Consider the following 22,557-nt stretch of genomic DNA (forward strand, 5'->3'; position numbering starts at 1 on the left):
GATGAGGTCACTGAGGCCCAGAGAATAATAATATAATAATAATGATGGCATTAGTTAAGCGCTTACTATGTGCAAAGCACTGCTCTGAGCACTGGGGGCGGGGGGAGATACAAGGTGATCAGGTTGTCCCACGTGGGGCTCACAGTCTTCATCCCCGTTTTCCAAATGAGGTCACTGAGGCCCAGAGAATAATAATAATAATGGCATTTGTTAAGCGCTTACTATGTGCAAAGCACTGTTCTAAGCGCTAGCGGGGGGGATACAAGGTGATCAGGTTGTCCCACGTGGGGCTTACAGTCTTCATCCCCATTTTCCAGATGAGGTAACTGAGGCCCAGAGAATAATAATATAATAATGATGGCATTTGTTAAGCGCTTACTATGTGCAAAGCACTGTTCTAAGCACTGGGGGGATACAAGGTGATCAGGTTGTCCCACATGGGGCTCACTGTCTTAATCCCTATTTTCCAGATGAGGTCACTGAGGGCCCAGAGAAGTGAAGTGACTTGCCCAAAGTCACACAAACGACAGGCGGCGGAGCCGGGATTGGAACCCACGACCTCTGCCTCCCAAGCCCGGGCTCTTTCCACTGAGCCACGCTGCTTCACTTGGGGGAGCCACGTTCCCAGAACGGGGTGCTCCCCCCCAATAATAATAATAATGACATTTGTTAAGCGCTTACTACGTGCAGAGCACCGTTCTAAGCGCTGGGGGGATACAAGGTGATCAGGTTGTCCCACGTGGGGCTCACTGTCTTAATCCCCATTTTCTAGATGGGGTCACTGAGGGCCCAGAGAAGTGAAGCGACTTGCCCAAAGTCACACAGCCGACAGGCGGCGGAGCCGGGATTAGAACCCACTACCTCTGACTCCCAAGCCCGGGCTCTTTCCACTGAGCCACGTTCCCAGAACGGGGTGCTCCTCCACCAACAATAACAATAATGACATTTGTTCAGCGCTTAGAGCACCGTTCTAAGCGCCGGGGGGGATACAACGTGATCAGGTTGGCCCACGGGGGGCTCACGGTCAATCCCCATTTTCCAGATGAGGGAACTGAGGCGAAGTGAAGTGACCGGACCAAGGTCACACAGCAGACATGTGGCAGAGCTGGGATTCAAACCCATGGCCTCCGACTCCAAAGCCCGGGCTCTTTCCACTGAGTCGCGACGCGGAGTAGGGGAATGGGATGGTTTAGGGGGGTGGGAATGGGGGGAAGGGGATTGGGATTATCAACTGTTTGGGGGGGCAGCAGGCTCGTGTCCTACCTGGGGGGCGGGCGGGAGGGTCAGCTGCAGATCTCCTGGAGCAGCGGCATCATGACCCACAGGCCCTGGATGTGTTGTAACTGCCTCCCGTATTCCACGTTGATGCTCCTTAGCTCCGTCAGTAGGCCCAACAGCTTGGCATACAGGAGCCTGGGGGTGGGAGGGCACAGGGTGGCACGGGGAGGGATGCCACCCTCCCTTCCCCAACCTCCGCCTCGCCCGGAGGCCCGGAGAAGGAGTCGAGGCTGGAGGTCGAGCGCCGGTGCTCCGAGCCCTGAGGTCAGAGCAAGGAGGATCCCGCTGAAATAACCAGGGGTAACGCTTCCTCTCCGTGGCCCTTGGAATCAATCAATATCAATCAATCGTATTTATTGAGCGCTTACTGTGTGCAGAGCGCTGGACTGAGCGCTTCGGAAGTGCAGTAGTGGGTAAGAGGAAGGAGGTAAATATAATAATGTGGCGTTTTCCCGGGCTCTTTCCACTGGGCCCCGCTGCTTCTTTGTGCCAAGCTCAAAATAATGATGACATTTATCATGTGCAAAGCACCGTTCTAAGCGCTGGGGAGGTTAATCAATCAATCAATCATATTTATGGAGTGCTTACTGTGTGCAGAGCGCTGGACTGAGCGCTTGGGAAGTGCAGTAGTGGGTAAGAGGAAGGAGGTAAAATAAATATAATAATGTGGCGTTTTCCCGGGCTCTTTCCACTGGGCCCCGCTGCTTCTTTGTGCCAAGCTCAAAAGAATGATGGTATTTATCATGTGCAAAGCACCGTTCTAAGCGCTGGGGAGGTTAATCAATCAATCGTATTTATGGAGCGCTTACTGTGTGCAGAGCGCTGGACTGAGCGCTTGGGAAGTACAGTAGTGGGTAAGAGGAAGGAGGTAAAATAAATATAATAATGTGGCGTTTTCCCGGGCTCTTTCCACTGGGCCATGCTGCTTCTCTATGCCAAGCTCAAAATAATGATGGCATTTATCATGTGCAAAGCACCGTTCTAAGCGCTGGGGAGGTTAATCAATCAATCAATCGTATTTATGGAGTGCTTACTGTGTGCAGAGCACTGTACTAAGCGCTCGGGAAGTACAAGTTGGCAACATATAGTGACAGTCCCTACCCAACAGTGGGCTCACAGTCTAAAAGGTTACAAGGTGATCAGGTTGTCCCATTGGGGGTTCACAGTCTTCATCCCCATTTTACAGATGAGGGAACTGAGGCCCAGAGAAGTGAAGTGACTTGCCTAAAGTCACACGGCTGACAATTGGCGGAGTCAGGATTCAAACCCGTGACCTCTGACTCCAAAGCCCGGGCTCTCTCCACTGGGCCACACTGCTTCTCACGGCTTACTGCTTACTGTGTGCCAGGCACTGTACTAGCGTGGCTCAGTGGAAAGAGCCCGGGCTTTGGAGCCAGAGGTCATGGGTTCAAATCCTGGCTCTGCCGCTTGTCAGCTGTGGGGCTTGGGGCAAGTCACTTCACTTCTCTGGGCCTCAGTGACCTCATCTGGAAAATGGGGATGAAGACTGGGAGCCCCCCGTGGGACAACCTGATCACCTTGTAACCTCCCCAGCGCTTAGAACAGTGCTTTGCACATAGTAAGCGCTTAATAAATGCCATTATTCAAGCGCTTAGAACAGTGCTTTGCACATAGTAGGCGCTTAATAAATGCTATCATTATTATTACTAAGCACCGGGGCGGAGACGAGGAAATCGGGTTGGACACAGTCCCTGTCCCACATGAGGCTGCCGGTCTCTCTCCCCATTGATAATCAATCAATCAATCAATCGTATTTATTGAGCGCTTACTGTGTGCAGAGCACTGTATTAAGCGCTTGGGAAGTCCAAGTTGGCAACATATAGAGACAGTCCCTACCCAACAGTCGGCTCACAGTCTAAAAGCAGCATTGAGAAGCAGCATGGCTTAGTGGAAAGAGCCAGAGGGAGTCAGAGGATGTGGGTTCTAATCCTGGCTCTGCCTCCCACCTGCTGTGTGACCCAGGGCAAGCTGCTTACCTGTGCCTCAGTTTCCTCATCTGTAAAATGGGGATTAAGACCGTGAGCCCCACGTGGGACAACCTGATTACCCTGTATCTCCCTCAGTGCTTAGAACGGTGCTTGGCACAAAGTAAGTGCTTAACAAATACCGTGATTATTATTATTTTAGTCAGTGCTTAACAAATACCATCATTATTATTATTCTTGTACAGATGAGGTACCTTGAGGCACAGAGAACTGAGATGACTTGCCCCAGGTCACACAGCAGACAAGTAGCAGAGTCAGGATTAGAACCCAGGACCTTCTGACTCGTAGGCCCATGCTGTATCTATCAGTTAGGAGGTGGAATAATAATAATAATAATGATGATGGTATTTGTTAAGTGCTTACTATGTGCGAAACACTGTTCTAAGTACTGGGGGCGATACAAGGTGATCAGATTGTCCCACGTTATAATTATCATTATTATTATTATTATTAAGAGAAGCATCGTGGCTCAGTGGAAAGAGCCCGGGCTTTGGAGTCTGAGGTCATGGGTTCGAATCCCTACTCTGCCACATGTCTGCTGTGTGGTCTTGGGCAAGTCACTTAACTTCTCCGGGCCTCAGTGACCTCATCTGTAAAATGGGGATGAAGACTGTGAGCCCCACGTGGGGACAACCTGCTTGCCTTGTATCCTCCCTAGCGCTTAGAACAGTGCTTTGCACATAGTAAGCGCTTAACAAATGCCATTATTATTATTATTATTACTATTTCAGTGCTCTGTACACTGTAACTGTACAAGCGCTTAGTACAGTGCTAAGCGCTTAGTACAGTGCTCTGCACATAGTAAGCGCTAAATACGATTGATGATGATGTAACTGCTCAGTCGATATGACTGACCGATTATTTAGAATCTCCCCCGTGGGGCTCACGGTCTTCATCCCCATTTCGCAGATGAGGTCACTGAGGCCCAGCGAAGTGAAGGGACTGGCCCAAAGTCACCCAGCTGACAAGTGGCGGGGCCGGGATTAGAACCCATGACCTCTGGCTCCCAAGCCCGGGCTCGGGAGGAGGGAAGGAGGTGGGGGGTGGTGGTCACCTTGCCTGGCCTGCAGCCAATAAGCGCTCAATAATAATAGTGATGGTATTTGGTAAGCGCTTACTATGTGCCAAGCACTGTTCTAAAGTGCTGGCCCTCCTGGCACCTGCTGGATGGGCGGGGGGGGCGTCGGTAGGGGGCGGTATTGAGCGGGGTGGTGGTGGTTTCTACAGTGCGCACGCGTGGCGGGAAGAGGGCGGCCAACACGTGCCCCACGAGGGACCAGGGCTTAAATTCCCCAATCAATCAATCAATCAATCGTATTTATTGAGCGCTCACTGTGTGCAGAGCGCTGTACTAAGCGCTTGGGAAGTCCAAGTTGGCAACCTAGAGAGACGGTCCCTACCCAACAGTGGGCTCCCAGTCTAGAACCTGAGAGACGCCCCCCCAGCTCGGATTCCAACCCCCGTTTCCGCCCCCCCGGCACCCCAGTACCCCGGTAATTAATAATGGCCTTTATTAATAATAATGATGGCATTTGTTAAGCGCTTACTATGTGCAGAGCGCTGTTCTAAGCGCTGGGGGGATACAAGGTGATCAAGTTGTCCCACGTGGGGCTCACAGTCTTAATCCCCATTTCCAGATGAGGGAACTGAGGCGCAGAGGAGTTAAGTGACTTGCCCAAGGTCACACAGCAGACATGTGGTGGAGCCGGGATTCGAACCCATGACCGCTGACTCCAAAGCCCGGAGTCACTAAGCGCTTGGGAAGTACAAATTGGCAACACATAGAGACAGTCCCTACCCAACAGTGGGCTCACAGTCTAAAAGGGGGAGACAGAGAACAGAACCAAGCATACCAACAAAATAAAATAAATAGGATAGAAATGTACAAGTAAAATAAATAAATAAATAAATAAATAGAGTAATAAATATGTACAACCATATATACATATACAACCATATATACATATGTATATGTATATATACATATATACAGAGAAGTGAAGTGACTTGCCCAATTTACTCATTCATTCATTCAATCGTATTTATTGAGCGCTTACTGTGTGCAGAGCACTGTACTAAGCGCTTGGGAAGTCCAAGCTGGCAACATATAGAGACGGACCCTACCCAACAGCGGGCTCACAGTCTGGAAGGGGAATTGTCACAGAGCTGACAGTTGGCAGAGGCGGGATTTCAATCAATCAATCAGTCGTATTTATTGAGCGCTTACTGTGTGCAGAGCACTGTACTAAGCGCTTGGGAAGTCCAACTTGGCAACATATAGAGACGGGCCCTACCCAACAGCGGGCTCACAGCCTAGAAGGGGAACTGTCACAGAGCTGACAATTGGCAGAGGCGGGATTTCAATCAATCAATCAATCAATCGTATTTATTGAGCGCTTACTGTGTGCAGAGCACTGTACTAAGCGCTTGGGAAGTCCGAGTTGGCAACATATAGAGGCGGTCCCTACCCAACAGCGGGCTCACAGCCTAGAAGGGGAACTGTCACAGAGCTGACAGTTGGCAGAGGCGGCATTTGAACCCATGACCTCCGACTCCAAAGCCCGGGCTCTTTCCACTGAGCCACGCCGCTTCTCAGTACCAAGTGCTGGGCGGGATTTGAACCCATGACCTCCGCCTCCAAAGCCCGGGCTCTTTCCACTGAGCCACGCCGCTTCTCAGTACCAAGCGATAGAGACCCGATAATTGGATCGGACGCAGCCCCTCATCTCACGTGGGACTCACAGTCTCGGTCCCCATTTTACTGAGGCACAGAGAAGCACAGTGACCCGCTCAAAGTCACACAGCAGGCTCTTTCCAATGAGCCACGCGCTTCCTATGTGCACTGTTCTAAGCGCTGGGGGGGGGGGATACAAGGTGATCAGGTGGTCCCACAGGGGGCTCAGAGTTTTATTAACCCCCATTTTACCTGCCCTGGGCCCAGGGTCCGCGTCTCTGGATGGAGCACTGCAGGGTCAGGGCCGTCTCCTCCTGCAACCGGTCGATCCGCTCCCGCTGGGTCACCCCGGGCCGGTCTGCGGGACAGCGGGGAGGGTTTTGGTGCTTTCTTGGGGCTCGCGGTAGCGGAGAGGGTCGAGGCTGGCGTGGCGGGTAAGGAGGGGGCTATTTAATAGTTAGAGTACTTGATAAGCGCTTCCTTTGCACCAGGCACTGTTCTGAGCGCTGGGGAAGAGACAAGGCAATCGGGGCGGACACGGTCCCTGTCCCGCCTAGGGCTCACTGTCTTAATCCTCATTTTACAGATGAGGGAAGTGAGGCCCAATCAATCAATCAATCAATCAATCAATAAATGCTATCATTATTATTACTAAGCACTGGGGCGGAGACGAGGAAATCGGGTTAGACACAGTCCCTGTCCCACATGAGGCTCCCGGGCTCTCTCCCCATTGAGAATCAGTCAATCGTATTGATTGAGCGCTTACTGTGTGCAGAGCACTGTACTGAGCGCTTGGGAAGGCCAAGCTGGCAACATCTAGAGACGGTCCCTACCCAGCAGTGGGCTTACAGGCTAGAAGGGGGAGACGGACAACAAAACCAAACATACTAACAAAATAAAATAAATAGAGTAGATATGTACAAGTAAAATAAATAAATAGAGTAATAAATATGTACAAACATATATACAGGTGCTGTGGGGAAGGGCAGTGAAGTGAAGGCCCAGTGCTCTGCACACAGTAAGCGCTCAATAAATAATCATCAGCATCATCAATCGTATTTATGGAGCACTTACTGTGTGCAGAGCACTGTACTGAGCGCTTGGGAAGTCCAAGCTGGCAACATGTAGAGACGGTCCCTACCCAACGGTGGGCTCACAAGCTAGAAGGGGGAGACGGAGGACAAAACCAAACATACTAACAAAATAAAATAAATAGAATAGATATGTACAAGTAAAATAAATAAATAAATAGAGTAATAAATATGTACAAACATATATACAGGTGCTGTGGGGAAGTGCCGTCAAGTGAAGGCCCAGTGCTCTGCACACAGTAAGCGCTCAATAAATCATCATCATCATCATCAATCGTATTTATTGAGCACTTACTGTGTGCAAGAGCACTGTACTGAGCGCTTGGGAAGGCCAAGTTGGCAACATCTAGAGACGGTCCCTACCCAACGGTGGGCTCACAGTCTAGAAGGGGGAGACGGAGGACAAAACCAAACATACTAACAAAATAAATAGAATAGATATGTACAAGTAAAATAAATAAATAGAGTAATAAATATGTACAAACATATATACATGTGCTGTGGGGAAGGGCAGTGAAGTGAAGGCCCAGTGCTCTGCACACAGTAAGCGCTCAATAAATCATCATCATCATCATCAATCGTATTTATGGAGCACTTACTGTGTGCAGAGCACTGTACTGAGCGCTTGGGAAGGCCAAGTTGGCAACATCTAGAGACGGTCCCTACCCAACGGTGGGCTCACAGTCTAGAAGGGGGAGACGGAGGACAAAACCAAACATACTAACAAAATAAATAGAATAGATATGTACAAGTAAAATAAATAAATAGAGTAATAAATATGTACAAACATATATACATGTGCTGTGGGGAAGGGCAGTGAAGTGAAGGCCCAGTGCTCTGCACACAGTAAGCGCTCAATAAATCATCATCATCATCATCAATCGTATTTATTGAGCACTTACTGTGTGCAAGAGCACTGTACTGAGCGCTTGGGAAGTCCAAGCTGGCAACATCTAGAGACGGTCCCTACCCAACGGTGGGCTCACAGTCTAGAAGGGGGAGACGGAGAACAAAACCAAACATACTAACAAAATAAAATAGAGTAGATATGTACAAGTAAAATAAATAAATAGAGTAATTAATATGTACAAACATATATACAGGTGCTGTGGGGAAGGGCAGTGAAGTGAAGGCCCAGTGCTCTGCACACAGTAAGCACTCGATAAATCATCATCATCATCATCAATCGTATTTATGGAGCACTTACTGTGTGCAGAGCACTGTACTGAGCGCTTGGGAAGGCCAAGTTGGCAACATCTAGAGATGGTCCCTACCCAACGGTGGGCTCACAGTCTAGAAGGGGGAGACAGAGAACAAAACCAAACATACTAACAAAATAAAATAGAGTAGATATGTACAAGTAAAATAAATGAATAGAGTAATAAATATGTACAAACATATATACAGGTGCTGTGGGGAAGGGCAGTGAAGTGAAGGCCCAGTGCTCTGCACACAGTAAGCGCTCAATAAATCATCATCATCATCATCAATCGTATTTATGGAGCACTTACTGTGTGCAGAGCACTGTACTGAGCGCTTGGGAAGGCCAAGTTGGCAACATCTAGAGACGGTCCCTACCCAACGGTGGGCTCACAGTCTAGAAGGGGGAGACGGAGAACAAAACCAAACATACTAACAAAATAAAATAAATCGAATAGATATGTACAAGTAAAATAAATAAATAAATAAATAGAGTAATAAATATGTACAAACATATATACAGGTGCTGTGGGGAAGGGCAGTCAAGTGAAGGCCCAGTGCTCTGCACACAGTAAGCGCTCAATCAATACGATTGAATGAATGAAGTGACTTGCCCAAGGTCACGCAGCAGACGAGTGGCAGAGCTGGGATTCGAACCCGTGACCTTCTGATTCCCGGGCCCGGGCTCTAGCTACTAGGCTGGACTGCTCTCTGCCATCTAGTCAATGAGGAAATGCACTACTGGGTGCAGAGCACTGTACTAAAGGCTTGGGAGAGTAGACTAGAGTTGGTAGTCATGATTCCCGTGGTGGTGTTTATTAAGCACTTACTATGTGCTTAACCAGTAGTAATAACAATGATGGCACTTGTTAAGCGCTTACTATGTGCAAAGCACTGTTCTAAGCGCTGGGGAGGGTACAAGGTGATCAGGTGGTTCCACGGGGGGGCTCACAGTCTTAATCCCCATTTTACAGATGAGGGAACTGAAGCACAGAGAATCAATCAATCAATCAATCAATCGTATTTATTGAGCACTTACTATGTGCAGAGCACTGTACTAAGCGCTTGGGAAGTATAAATTGGCAACACATAGAGACAGTCCCTACCCAACAGTGGGCTCACAGTCTAAAAGGGGGAGACAAAGAACAGAACCAAACATGCCAACAAAATAAAATAAATAGGATAGAAATGTACAAGTAAAATAAATAAATAAATAAATAAATAAATAGAGTAATAAATATGTACAACCATATATACATATACAACCATATATACATATACAACCATATATACATATGTATATGTATATATACATGTATACAGAGAAGTGAAGTGACTTGCCCAATTTATTCATTCATTCATTCAATCGTATTTATTGAGCGCTTACTGTGTGCAGAGCACTGTACTAAGCGCTTGGGAAGTCCAAGCTGGCAACATCTAGAGACGGGCCCTACCCAACAGCGGGCTCACAGCCTGGAAGGGGAATTGTCACAGAGCTGACAATTGGCAGAGGCGGGATTTCAATCAATCAATCAATCAATCGTATTTATTGAGCGCTTACTGTGTGCAGAGCACTGTACTAAGCGCTTGGGAAGTCCAAGTTGGCAACATATAGAGGCGGTCCCTACCCAACAGCGGGCTCACAGCCTAGAAGGGGAATTGTCACAGAGCTGACAATTGGCAGAGGCGGCATTTGAACCCATGACCTCCGACTCCAAAGCCCGGGCTCTTTCCACTGAGTCACGCCGCTTCTCAGTACCAAGCGCTGGGCGGGATTTGAACCCATGACCTCTGACTCCAAAGCCCGGGCTCTTTCCACTGAGCCACACCGCTTCTCAGTACCAAGCGCTGGGGTAGAGACCCGATAATTGGATCGGGCACAGCCCCTTGTCTCACGTAGGACTCACAGTCTCGGTCCCCATTTTACCGGTGAGGCAACTGAGGCACAGAGAAGCACAGTGACCCGCTCAAAGTCACACAGCAGGCCAGCGGCGGAGGCGGGGGGAGAACCCAGGCCTTCTGAATCCCAGGCCTGCGCTCTTTCCTCTGGGCCACGCGGCTCGGCCCGGGATCCCTGCCCTCACGGAGCTTACAGCTCAGCGGAAAGAGCACAGGCTTTGGAGTCAGAGGTCATGGGTTCAAATCCTCGCTCGCTCGCTCAATCAATCAATCGTATTTATTGAGCGCTTACTATGTGCAGAGCACTGTACTAAGCGCTTGGGAAGTCCAAATTGGCAACATATAGAGACAGTCCCTACCCAACAGTGGGCTCACAGTCTAACGCACAGTCACAGTCACACGCTCCACCACTTGTCAGCTGTGTGACTTTGGGCAAGTCACTTCACTTCTCTGGGCCTCAGCTCCCTCATCTGGAAAATGGGGATGAAGACTGTGAGCCCCCCGTGGGACAACCTGATCACCTTGTAACCTCCCCAGTGCTTAGAACAGTGCCTTGCACATAGTAAGTGCTTAATAAATGCCATTATTATTATTATTATTACAGCCTGGCTGGAGACTCGGAGGGCGGGATGTCATCTGTAAAATGGGGATGAAGACTGTGAGCCCCCCGTGGGACAACCTGATCACCTTGTAACCTCCCCAGTGCTTAGAACAGTGCCTTGCACATAGTAAGCGCTTAATAAATACCATTATCATTATTATTATTACAGCCTGGCTGGAGACTCGGAGGGCGGGGCGTCATCTGTAAAATGGGGATGAAGACTGGGAGCCCCCCGTGGGACAACCTGATCACCTTGTAACCTCCCCAGCGCTTAGAACAGTGCCTTGCGCATAGTAAGCGCTTAATAAATACCATTATTATTATTATTATTACAGCCTGGCTGGAGACTCGGAGGGCGGGACGTCATCTGTAAAATGGGGTTGAAGACTGGGAGCCCCCCGTGGGACAACCTGATCACCTTGTAAGCACCCAAGTTAGAACAGTGCTTGGCACATAGTAAGCGCCTAACAAATACCATCGTTATTATTATCAGGGCGGGGAGGGTTTGGGGGTCCGGAGGGGGCACGGCGCTCACCTGGGGAGAAGAGCGCCAGGGCGGCCATGAGCACGTATTCGGATTCCTGCAGCTGGAGTCGCCGCAGGGCCGCGTGGAAGCGAAACAGGCCCTCCAGGAAGTCTTCCTGGAAGCCCACTGGGCGGGCAGCGGGTTCAGAGCCCGCCATTCCCCCGCCCGGCCCACCCCTTCGGGGTCCTGAGCGGAGGCGTCTCCCCCACCCCGTGGGCGGCCACCCCGGCCCTCACCGTGGATGGCGTCCTGTAGGGTGTAGCGCAGTGGGCCGCACAGGAAGCTGTGGTCCTGGGCGCAGAAGACCAGGTTGAGCTCGATCTCCGCCATCTCCAGGGCGGCCCCTTTCAGCAGGGAGATCTGGTCCTCCATGGGCAGGGAGCTGGGGGGTGCGGAGGGGGACCGGGGTCTCAGGCACTTGGGGGGTCGTGGGGGGCAACTGAGGCACAAATGGGGCAGGCACTCGCCAAGAAGTCAGCCCGATGGGCAGGCGGAGGTGTGCGTGTCTGAAGGATCGCACGCTGGGGAAGGAAAGGGCGCTGGGGATCACGGGGCTGGCCAATTGAAGAGAATACTCATCCTCCGTCATTTTTTAAGCAAGTGTGGGAGCAAGTCATCATCATCATCACCATCATCAATCGTATTTATTGAGCGCTTACTGTGTGCAGAGCGCTTGGGAAGTACAAATTGGCAACACCTAGAGACAGTCCCTACCCAACAGTGGGCTCACAGTCTAAAGGGGGAGACAGAGAACAAAACCAAACGTAGTAACAAAATGAAATAAATAGGATAGATATGTACAAGTCAAATAAATAGAGTAATAAATATGTACAAACATATATACAGATATACAGGTGCTGTGGGGAAGGGAAGGAGGTAAGATGGGGGGTGGAGAGGGGGATGAGGGGGAGAGGAAGCAAGGGGCTCAGTGTGGGAAGGCCTCCTGGAGGAGGTGAGCTCTCAGTAGGGCCTTGAAGGGAGGAAGAGAGCGAGCGCGGCGGATGGGCAGAGGGAGGCCATTCCAGGCCCGGGGGATGACGTGGGCTGGGGGTCGATGGCGGGACGGGCGAGAACGAGGTACGGGGAGGAGATTAGCAGTGGAGGAGCGGAGGGTGCGGGCTGGGCTGGAGAAGGAGAGAAGGGAGGTGAGGTAGGAGGGGGCCAGGGGATGGACAGCCTTGAAGCCCAGGGTGAGGAGTTTCTGCCTGATGCACAGATTGATTGGTAGCCACTGGAGATTTTTGAGGAGGGGAGTGATATGCCCAGAGCGTTTCTGGACAAAGATAATCCGGGCAGCAGCATGAAGTATGGATTGAAGAGGGGAGAGACACGAGGATGGGAGATCAGAGAGAAGGCTGATGCAGTAGTCCAGACGGGATAGGATGAGAGCTTGAACCAGCAGGGTAGCGGTATGGATGGAGAGGAAAGGGCGGATCTCGGCAATGTTGCGGAGCTGAGACCCTGAGGTGTCATTAGGGAGGGCTGGTTCACGGGAGAATATTTTTTAGAGTGGAATGGGAGACAGTAGGGCCTAGAAGCTGGTCTGAAGCGCACACACCCCCCAAAATAAGCGGGAAACTGAAATGTTTTAAAATGCTTTTTACTCCTCCACTGATGTGAAAGTGCCAGCTGCAGAGAATGGGGCTCAAGGGCTGGCAGAACGCTACAAGTTCTCACAAAGCAATGCCTGTAACTTCTAAAGTGTAAAGGAACTGTTTTACTCGGGGACATTTTCTCTAAAATCCTTGTCTAAATAGTGATTATTGGACTGCATAATGTAAATTTTTCAGCGCTTAGAACAGTGCTTTGCACATAGTAAGCGCTTAATAAATGCCCTTATAAAATAAAAATAAAATAAAATCAATCAATCAGTCGTATTTATTGAGCACTTACTGTGTGCAGAGCACTGCACTAAGTGCTTGGGAAGTCCAAGTTGGCAACGTACAGAGACAGTCCCTACCCAACAGTGGGCTCGCGGTTTAAAAGGGGGAGACGGAGAACAAAACCAAACGTACTAACAAAATAAAATAAATAGAATAGATACGTACAGGTAAAGGATTGCTCACCGGAAGGGGGGCAGATCCTTGGTGAACTTGATGATCTGCTGTACCATGAAGGTGCTGATGTCGGCCAAGTGGGTGAGGAGCGGGAATATGGAGGGTGGGGAGGCGGGGGGTGCCAGGGACGCGTTGTGGACGAACAGGTGGTCTGGGGGCTTCAGGAGAAAGCAGGTGAGCATTGCCAGCCCTAGAGGACCCCCACCCCAGGTTCACCCGGGGCAGGGGACCCTCTGCGACTCCCCCGAGGGCTGGACCACCCCCCAAAGAGCCCCCTCCCTGGGTCTCTCCCGGTCCCCTCCCTCACCAGACTGGGCCAACACCCCCCCACCCCCCACCTCCCCTTCTCTGCATCACTCCCTATCTCTGTTCTCTGTCTCCACTCCTCCAGCCCAACCCCCTCCTCCCTCTTCCTCTCCTACTGTCCTCCCCCTGAGCCTCATCCCTGCTTTTTTTACGGTATTTATTAAGCACTTCCTATGTGCCCTGCACACAGTAAGCGCTCAATAAATACGATTGAATGAATGAATGTGCCAGGCACTGTTCTAAGCATTGCGGTGGATGCAGTTTGGACCCTGTCCGTGACCCCCACGGGGCTCACTGGTTTAATCCCCATTTTACAGATGAGGGAACCGAGGCCCAGAGAAGCTAAGCGACTTGCTCAAGCTCACCCGGCAGGCAACTGGAGGAGCCGGGACTAGAACCCAGGTCCTTCTGATTCCCAGATCCACGCTCTACCCACTAGGCCACTCTGCTTCCCACAGGCCCTGCTGCTTCCCAATCTTCCCTGGGACCACTGGAGAGCCGAGGCCAAAGCATCTCAACGGTCGCCCCCGCCCTTTACCCGCTGCCCCCGACTCCACGGTTCAGGGTTCGGGGATCCGCCGGGGCTCCGGAGCGGGGAGGCTCACCCGGAACTGCACAAACTTGGGGAACATGGGGACCACGTGGCGGGCGTGGGCCTCCAACAACAGCTGGATCATCCCTTCCTGCTCCTTGCTCAGCCGCCCAAACTCCTTCTGCACCCTCTGCTGTGCCCGCCGGGCCCGCCGGACAGCCAACATCTCCGCGGACAGAATCACTGGACCAAGGGGGAGACAGAAGGCGGGAGGAATGAGGAAAGCAGTGTGGCCTAATGGATTTATTCATCCAGTCGTATTTATCGAGCGCTTACTGTGTGCAAAGCGCTGGACTACGAAACCGGCAACATCTAGGGACGGTCCCTGCGCAACAACGGGCTCACAGTCTAGAAGGGGAAGACAGATGACAGAACATCCTTCATCCTTCCTCTCCCCCTCGTCCCCCTCTCCATCCCCCCCTTACCTCCTTCCCTTCCCCACAGCACCTGTATATATGTATATATGTTTGTACATATTTTTTACTCTATTTATTTATTTATTTATTTTATTTGTACATATCTATTCTATTTATTTTATTTTGTTAGTATGTTCGGTTTTGTTCTCTGTCTCCCCCTTTTAGACTGTGAGCCCACTGCTGGGTAGGGACTGTCTCTATATGTTGCCAATTTGTACTTCCCAAGCGCTTAGTACAGTGCTCTGCACATAGTAAGCGCTCAATAAATACGATTGATGATGATGATGATGATAACAAACCAAGTAGACGGGTGTCAGTACCATCAGAATAAATAGAATTATAGTTGTCTGCACGTCGTTAATAAAATATATAGAGTAATAAATATGTACAAATATACACAAGGTAGGGAGGGGAAGGGAGTAGGGCAGAGGATGGGAGGGGGGAGGGGAGGAGGAGCAGAGGAAAAGGGGGGGATCAATCTGGGAAGGCCTCCTGGAGGAGGTGAGCTCTCATAGTGGATAGAGCGGGGGCCCGGGAGTCCGAAGATCTGAGTTTTTCCCCTCGAATCTGACAGATCATCATCGTCATCATCAATCGTATTTATTGAGCGCTTACTGTGTGCAGGGCACTGAACTAAGCGCTTGGGAAGTACAAGTTGGCAACATATAGAAACAGTCATCATCATCATCATCAATCGTATTTATTGAGCGCTTACTGTGTGCAGAGCACTGTACTAAGCACTTAGGAAGTACAAGTTGGTAACATATAGAGACAGTCCCTACCCAGCAGTGGGCTCACAGGCTAAAAGGGGGAGACAGACAACAAAACCAAACATACTAACAAAATAAAATAAATAGAATAGATATGGACAAGTAAAATAAATAAATAAATAGAGTAATAAATCTGTACAAACATATATACATATATACAGGTGCTGTGGGGAAGGGAAGGAGGTGAGATGGGGGGATGGAGAGGGGGACGAGGGGGAGAGGAAGGAAGGGGCTCAGTCTGGGAAGGCCTCCTGGAGGAGGTGAGCTCTCAGCAGGGCCTTGAAGGGAGGAAGAGAGCTAGCTTGGCAGATGGGCAGAGGGAGGCCATTCCAGGCCCGGGGGATGATGTGGGCCGGGGGTCGATGGCGGGACAGGCGAGAACGATCATCATCATCATCATCAATCGTATTTATTGAGCACTTACTGTGTGCAGAGCACTGAACTAAGCGCTTGGGAAGTACAAGTTGGCAACATATAGAAACAGTCCCTACCCAACAGTGGGCTCACAGTCTAAAAGATGACAGATGATTACTCTCCCCCACCTCCCCCTGTTCAAAGCCTTATTGAAAGCACATCTCTTCCTTGAGGCCTTCCCTGACTAAGCCCTTCTTTCCTCTTCTCCTATTCCTTTCTGTGTCGCCCTGACTTGCTCCATTTATTCATCCCGGCTCTGCCAATTCTCAACTGTGTGACTTTGGGCAAGTCACTTAACTTCTCTGGACCTCAGTTCCCTCATCTGTAAAATGGGGATTAAGACTGTGGGACAACCGGATCTCCTTGTAACCTCTCCAGCACTTAGAACAGCGCTTTGCACACAGTAAGCGCTTAATAAATGCCATCATTATTGTTATTATTATTATTATCCCCGCCTCGCCCAGCCCCATAGCGCTTATGCGCATATCTTTGTCATTCATTTATTTATATTAATGTCTGTCTCCACCCTGCTCTAGACTGTAAGGTCATTGTGGGCAGGTAATGTGTCTGTTTATTGTTATAGTCTACTCTTCCAAGAGCTTAGGACAATGCTCTGCACACAGTAAGCGCTCAATAAATATGATTGACTGAGCGACTAATCCCAGCCCTGCCACTTAACTGCTGGGTGACCTCGGGCGAGTCACTTCACTTCTCTGTGCCTCAGTTCCCTCATCTTCCAAATGGGGATTCAATACCTATTCTCCCGCCTACCTAGAATGTGAGCCCCAGGTGGGACCTGTTTATCTTGAATCGATGCCAGCGCTTAAGACAGTGCTTGGCACCTAGTAAGTGCCTAATACAGGCCATAATTAATTATTATTGTGAGTAGGGGCCTTCAGGCTTTGGGCCTGCCCAAAGGGACCAGTAAGGAGTGGGGAAGGAGGCTGGGGTCGGTTGAGGGGGGGTGGTTGGGACCTCCTTTTTGAGCCAGCCTGGCGTCCTTCCCTACCCTCATCATCATCAATCGTATTTATTGAGCGCTTACTATGTGCAGAGCACTGTACTAAGCGTTTGGGAAGTACAAATTGTGGTAGGGACACATGGGGATGGAATGGGGCCAGAGGGGAGGAAAGTCTGTCTCCCCGCTTCTAGACTGTGAGCCCATTGTTGGGTAGAGACCGTCTCTATCTGTTACCGAATTGTACTTTCTAAGCGCTTAGTACAGTGCTCTGCACACAGTAAGCGCTCAATAAATGATTGAATGGATGAATGAAGTGAGGTGTAAGAAGTCTGGGCTTGGACAAAAGATCTGAACTTGGAGACTTCAACCCCTTTGCCTTGGGGAACAATCCCCACGTTTCACCTCATCGACTCGGGCCTTCAAAGTCTAAATAATAATAATTAGGGTATTTGTTCAACGCTTATTATATGCCATTCTTTCATTCATTCAATCGTATTTATTGAACGCTTACTATGTGCAGAGCACTATACTAAGCGCTCGGGAAGTACAAGTCGGCAACATATAGAGACGGTCCCTACCCAGCAACGGGCTCACAGTCTAGAAGGGGGAGACAGACAACAAAACAAAACACGTAGACAGGTGTCAAAACCGTCAGAATAAATAGAATTACAGCTATCTGCGCATCGTTAACAAGATAAATAGAATAGTAAATATGTACAAGTAAAATGAACAGAGCGATAAATCTGTACAAATATATACAAGTGCTGTGGGGAGGGGAAGGAGGTAGGGAAGGGGGGGATGGAGAGGAGGAGAGGAAAAAGGGGGCTCAGTCTGGGAAGGCCTCTGGGAGGAGGTGAGCTCTCAGTAGGGCTTTGAAGGGGGGAAGAGGGTTAGCTTGGCGGATGGGCAGAGGGAGGGCATTCCGGGCCAGGGGAAGGATGTGGGCCGGGGGTCAACGGCGGGACGGGTGAGAACGAGGCCCGGTGAGGAGGTGAGCGGCAGAGGAGCGGAGGCTGCGGGCTGGGCTGGAGTAGGAGAGAAGGAGGGTCGAGGTGATGGAGAGCCTTGAAGCCGAGAGTGAGGAGTTTTTGCTTGATTCGTAGGTTGACAGGCAGCCACTGGAGATTTTTGAGGAGGGGAGACATGTGCCAGGCACCGTACTAAGCGCTGGGCTGGACGCAAGCGGGTCGGGTTGGTCACGGTCCCTGTCCCATGTGGGACTCACTGTCTCCATCTCCATTTTACAGATGAGGTAACTGAGGCCCAGAGAAGTGAAGCGACTCACCCGAGATGAGTCGGGATTGGAACCCATGACCTGTTGAGTCCCAGGCCCGGGCTCTAGCCACTACGCCACGCTGCCGAAGTGGGCAGGCGGGGAGCAGCATTAAAGGGGTGTCTGGGAGGCGGGTGCCCAGAGAAGCAGCATGGCAGGGCGGATAGAACCCGGGCCTCGGAGTCAGAAGGTCATGGATTCTAATCTCGGCTCTGCCACGTGTCTGCTGTGTGACCTTGGGTGAGTCGCTTCACTTCTCTGGGCCTCGGTTCCCTCATCTGGAAAATGGGGATTAAGAGGGTGAGCCCCATGTGGGATAGGGACTGTGTCCACCCCGATTTGTTTGTATCCACCCCGGTGCTTAGAATAGTGCCTGGCACATAGTAAGTGTTTATCAAGCACTGTAATTATTATTATTATTTGAGGGCTAGGGTCTTGGGGTTGCAGGGAGGGAGCGGAGGGGCAGCCTTACTGTCCTTCCTCATGCCCGCATCCAGGCACTTCTGAAGCCGGCAGGCCGGACACTGGCGCCGCTTGGATTTGGTGACCACGCAGCAGTGGGTGAAGGGGCAGGTGAGGTTCATCCCCTTGCTGATTGTGCGTCTGGTGGGGAAAGACGGAAGGCCGTGTGAGGGAGGGGGCTCACAGGGTAGGGGAGACTCGGGATGGACACGTGAAGGTCTGTGGGGATTGTGGGGAGAGTGTGGGTGGGCCCGGGGAGTGTCTGGGGGGGGTCTTTGGGGGTGCTTGGGGAAGGGGATGTGGGGAATCAGGAGTGAGCTGTAGAGTGCCTCGGGCTTTAGAATATGGGGGGACGGTCTGAGGAGTGTCAAGGGGGGTCTTTGGGGGCATTTGGGGAGAGATCTGTGGGAACCCTGGGGGAGTAATCCATAACATTTCAGATAAGGACTGTGGGCTGGGCGTTGCTTGCAGAATACGGGGTGTCTGTGAAGCGTTTGAAGAGTCTTCGGGGTCACTGGGGAGAGGATTGTGGGGACAGTCATTCATTCATTCAATCGTATTTATTGAGCGCTTACTGTGTGCAGAGCGCTTGGGAAGGACAAGTTGGCAATGTATAGAGACGGTCCCTAGCCAACAAGGGGCTCACAGTCTAGAAGGGGGAGACAGACAACAAAACAAAACAGGGAGACGGGTGTCAAGTCCTCAGAATAAAAAGAATTAAAGCTAAATACGCATCATTAGCAAAATAAATAGAACAGTAAATATGCACAAGTAAAATAAATAGAGTGATAAATCTGTACAAACATTTATACAGGTGCTGTGGGGAGGGGAAGGAGGTAGGGCGGGGGGGATGGGGAGGGGGAGAGGAAAAAGGGGAGGGGAAAGTGGGGGAGAGCCTAGTGCTTGTAGAATATGGGGTGCCAATGGAGCATTTGAAAGGTCATGGGGGTCTCGGGAGTGGATTGTGGGGACATCTGTGGAAACACTGAGAAGGGGTCTATAGGGGAAAGCCGGGGAGAGCCTAGTGCTTGCAGAAAATGAGAGGTCTGGGGAGTGACAGGGGCGGGCTTTGGGGTATCTGGGGTGAGGCCGGGGGCATCTGTGGGGACAGCGAAAAGGGGATCCAAAGGGCACCAGAGGTGGGCTATCGGTGGTGTGCGGCTGGGGCTGGGGGCCGTCCAGAGGGTTTTGCGGAGGGTCGAAGGGAAGGAATCCGTGAGGCGGGGGAATGGGACGAGTTGGTTCTCTCACCTGAAGAAACCCTTGCAGCCTTCGCAGGTCAGGGCGTGGAAGTGATAGCCAGTAGCGTGGTCCCCACACACGGCACAGCTCCGGGCCTCCCCGTCTCCTGCCCCGGGGCACGGGCCTCCGCCACCCGACATGGCCGGCCTCTCCGCTGGCACCGCCGGCGGTCTAGGCACAGGCGGGCAACGGGTCTCGAGGACAGCCCAGGGGCAGGACAGGATTCCTCATCCGCTCCCCGCAACCCAGTATGCTTCTGCTTTTGTCTTTTCTCTACCGGTTGTCCAAGGCTGTCCTGCCACCCAGGGCTGCTTGGTATTCCGTCTCCTAATTCTTTTCTTCTCTCCCCAGCTTTTGTCTTACCTTATTGTGCCCCCCTCTCCCTTCCCACCCCTCCAAATCCCCCCATTCTACCTTCAGGAGCCTTGAGTGTCCCATGGGGGCCCTCCTGAGGTTATGACCCTTTCTCCTACCACTTTTTCCTAGGCCCAGACCCCCCTCCTGCCCCTTCCCGGACCCCATCCCATCTCAGCCCTCTCGTCCCCCACCCCCCTGCCCAAACTCTAGGCTCAGAGGGGGTACCTGGGGGTAGAAAGATTGGGCTGGTGGAGGCTTGGGGCGAGCAGGGGGAGTGCTTGGGCACAGGAAGTGGACGTTGGACCTAGAGCAGAGGCCAGGGTGGAGCTCTTTTTCCCAGAATCCCTGGAACACTGGCACCTACTGCGGGATAGGTGGAGTTGGGATAGGGGGTTGGGAAGAGGAGGAGGAGGTCGGCGGGGAGCTTGTGGGATTTCATGAGGGCTTAACCTTGTTCCCCGGTTGATCTGATATCTGGCCTCCGTCCAGAGCTAACACAGGACACGTGTGCGTGTGTGTTGCGGTGGGGGGAAGGAAGTGTGTCTGCATTTAAATGAGCAAATAAGTGGTTTTGTGCAGTTGTTGATCTCTGTGTTCTTTTCCGAGGGGGCTCAAGCTCTCTTTCATTCATTCATTCAATCGCATTTATTGAGTGCTTACTGTGTGCAGAGCACTTGGGAAGTACAAGTTGGCAACATATAGAGACGGTTCCTACCCAACAGTGGGCTCACAGTCTAGAAGGGGGAGACAGTCTAGAAGGGGGAGGCGCAAGATGCAAAGATGCCTCACAAATAACGTACAGACCCGTGTTTCTAACTATAGCAGCATTAGAAAATGAGGAAAAAAATACCTGTGCATAGAAACCTTACAATTTATTTTTCCCTGCTAAGCTAGGGTCAGGGAAAACAGGCAGAAATGGAGATGCTGATAGCATTTGGACTCTTGCAAATATATACTGCACATATTGCAGTATATACTGCACATACTTGCACATATTCTCTCAATGATCCCGTACGTATTTTTTGGTCTGTGTCTTGGGAAGCAGCATGGCCTAGTGGAAAGAGATCGGGCTTGGGAGTCAGAAGACCCGGGTTCTAATCCCGGCTCTGCCACTTGACTTCCGTGTGTGACCTTGGGTAAGTCGCATCTCTGAACCTCGGTTTCCTCATCCGTAAAATGGGGATTAAACCCTACTCCCTTTAATTGAAACTGTGAGCCCTGTGTGGGATGGGGACTGTCCGGATAACCTTGTATCTACCCCAGCACTTAGAACAGTGTGCGGCACCTAATGATCGCCTAACAAATGCCATAATAATTAAAATTATAATTATTTGAATGTGCAGATCTATATTTTGGGGTCTCAGAGTCTCTGTGTCCTTCTGCTTCTTCCCGTTTTTGACTGGGTCAGTGACTCTGGCTACAAAGGTGGATTCTTTCTCCCTGCCTGTGTGTTTCTCCTTTTGTGGCGAGTGCCAGAAACCAGCTCTCCTGACCACCGAACTCCCCGTCTCCGTCCTTCACTAGCCCCCACGCTCTCGTAACGCTCTTGTAGTAGCCCTCCCCATCTCCTCTCCCACTCCATTTCACACTAAACTCCCCTGCCATAATCCGCCTGGCACATTTTCCTCCTTCACATTTCCTCCCTCCCGAGACAGTCTGCTCTCTCGCTTCCCACCCTCCTCTCAAACCTCTCCTCCCATTCTCCCTCTCCCGCTTTTGTTCGTTTGGTTTTATCGGATTTGAAAAGCGCTTACTATGGGCCAGGCACTGTACTAAGCCCTGGGATAAGATAATCAGGTTGGACCCAGTCCCTGTCCCACCTATGGCTCAGAGTCTTAATCCCCATTTTTCAGATGAGGGAACTGAGGCATGGAGAAGTCTACTTGCCTGTCTACTTGTTTTGTTTTGTTGTCTGTCTCCCCCTTCTAGACTGTGAGCCCGCTGTTGGGTAGGGATCGTCTCTATCTGTTGCCGAACTGTACTTTCCAAGTGCTTAGTACAGTGTTCCGCACAAAGTATGTGCTCAATAAATACATTCATTCATTCAATCGTATTTATTGAGCGCTTACTGTGTGCAGAGCACTGTACTAAGCGCTTGGAAAGTACAATTCAGCAATAAGGAGACACAATCGCTGCCCACAACGGGCTCACAGCCAGGGGGGTGGGGGGGAGACATTCATTCATTCATTCAGTCAGTCAGTCAGTCGTACTCATTGAGCACTTACTGTGTGCAGAGCACTGCACTAAGCGCTTGGAAAGTACAATTCAGCAATAAAGAGAGACAATCCCTGCCCACAACGGGCTCACAGTCTAGAGGGGGGAGACAGACTGAATCATCATCAATCGTATTTATTGAGCGCTTGCTATGTGCAGAGCACTGACTGGATGAATGAAGTTAAGTGACTCCCTTCCAGCATGGCTCAATGGAAAAG

The 22,557-nt window shown here is 50.9% G+C and overlaps 1 protein-coding gene across 2 annotated transcripts; it reads right to left on the minus strand.

Moving 5' to 3' along the window:
- Positions 1-1,277: 1,277 nt before the first annotated feature.
- On the minus strand, positions 1,278-20,384 carry NR1I3 (nuclear receptor subfamily 1 group I member 3). Of its 2 annotated transcripts, XM_038768980.1 has the most exons (9): positions 20,351-20,384; positions 19,778-19,939; positions 18,537-18,667; positions 14,244-14,413; positions 13,342-13,490; positions 11,512-11,657; positions 11,285-11,401; positions 6,211-6,316; positions 1,278-1,413 (listed from the first exon to the last, which is right to left on the minus strand). In XM_038768980.1, exons 2-9 carry the CDS (start codon positions 19,906-19,908, stop codon positions 1,284-1,286), a joined length of 1,080 nt encoding a protein of 359 aa, XP_038624908.1. In that variant the 5' UTR covers positions 19,909-19,939; positions 20,351-20,384; the 3' UTR covers positions 1,278-1,283. The 2 variants fall into 2 exon arrangements, with proteins under 2 accessions (XP_038624908.1, XP_038624909.1); XM_038768981.1 differs by lacking the exon at positions 11,285-11,401.
- Positions 20,385-22,557: the final 2,173 nt, after the last annotated feature.

The sequence above is a fragment of the Tachyglossus aculeatus genome, chromosome Y4 (assembly GCF_015852505.1).
Source record: "Tachyglossus aculeatus isolate mTacAcu1 chromosome Y4, mTacAcu1.pri, whole genome shotgun sequence".
Taxonomy (NCBI): Eukaryota; Metazoa; Chordata; class Mammalia; order Monotremata; family Tachyglossidae; genus Tachyglossus; species Tachyglossus aculeatus.

Bases quoted from the DNA above. Each gene is read 5' to 3' on its own strand.
- NR1I3 (XM_038768980.1), bottom strand. From the start codon at position 19,908: ATGTCGGGTGGCGGAGGCCCGTGCCCCGGGGCAGGAGACGGGGAGGCC. The intron at 13,491-14,243 runs GTGAGCCTCCCC...TTTCTCCTGAAG, and splicing joins CCAAGTTTGTGCAGTTCCGG to CCCCCAGACCACCTGTTCGT. The intron at 1,414-6,210 runs GTAAAATGGGGG...TCCCACCCCCAG, and splicing joins GGACCCTGGGCCCAGGGCAG to GCTCCTGTATGCCAAGCTGT.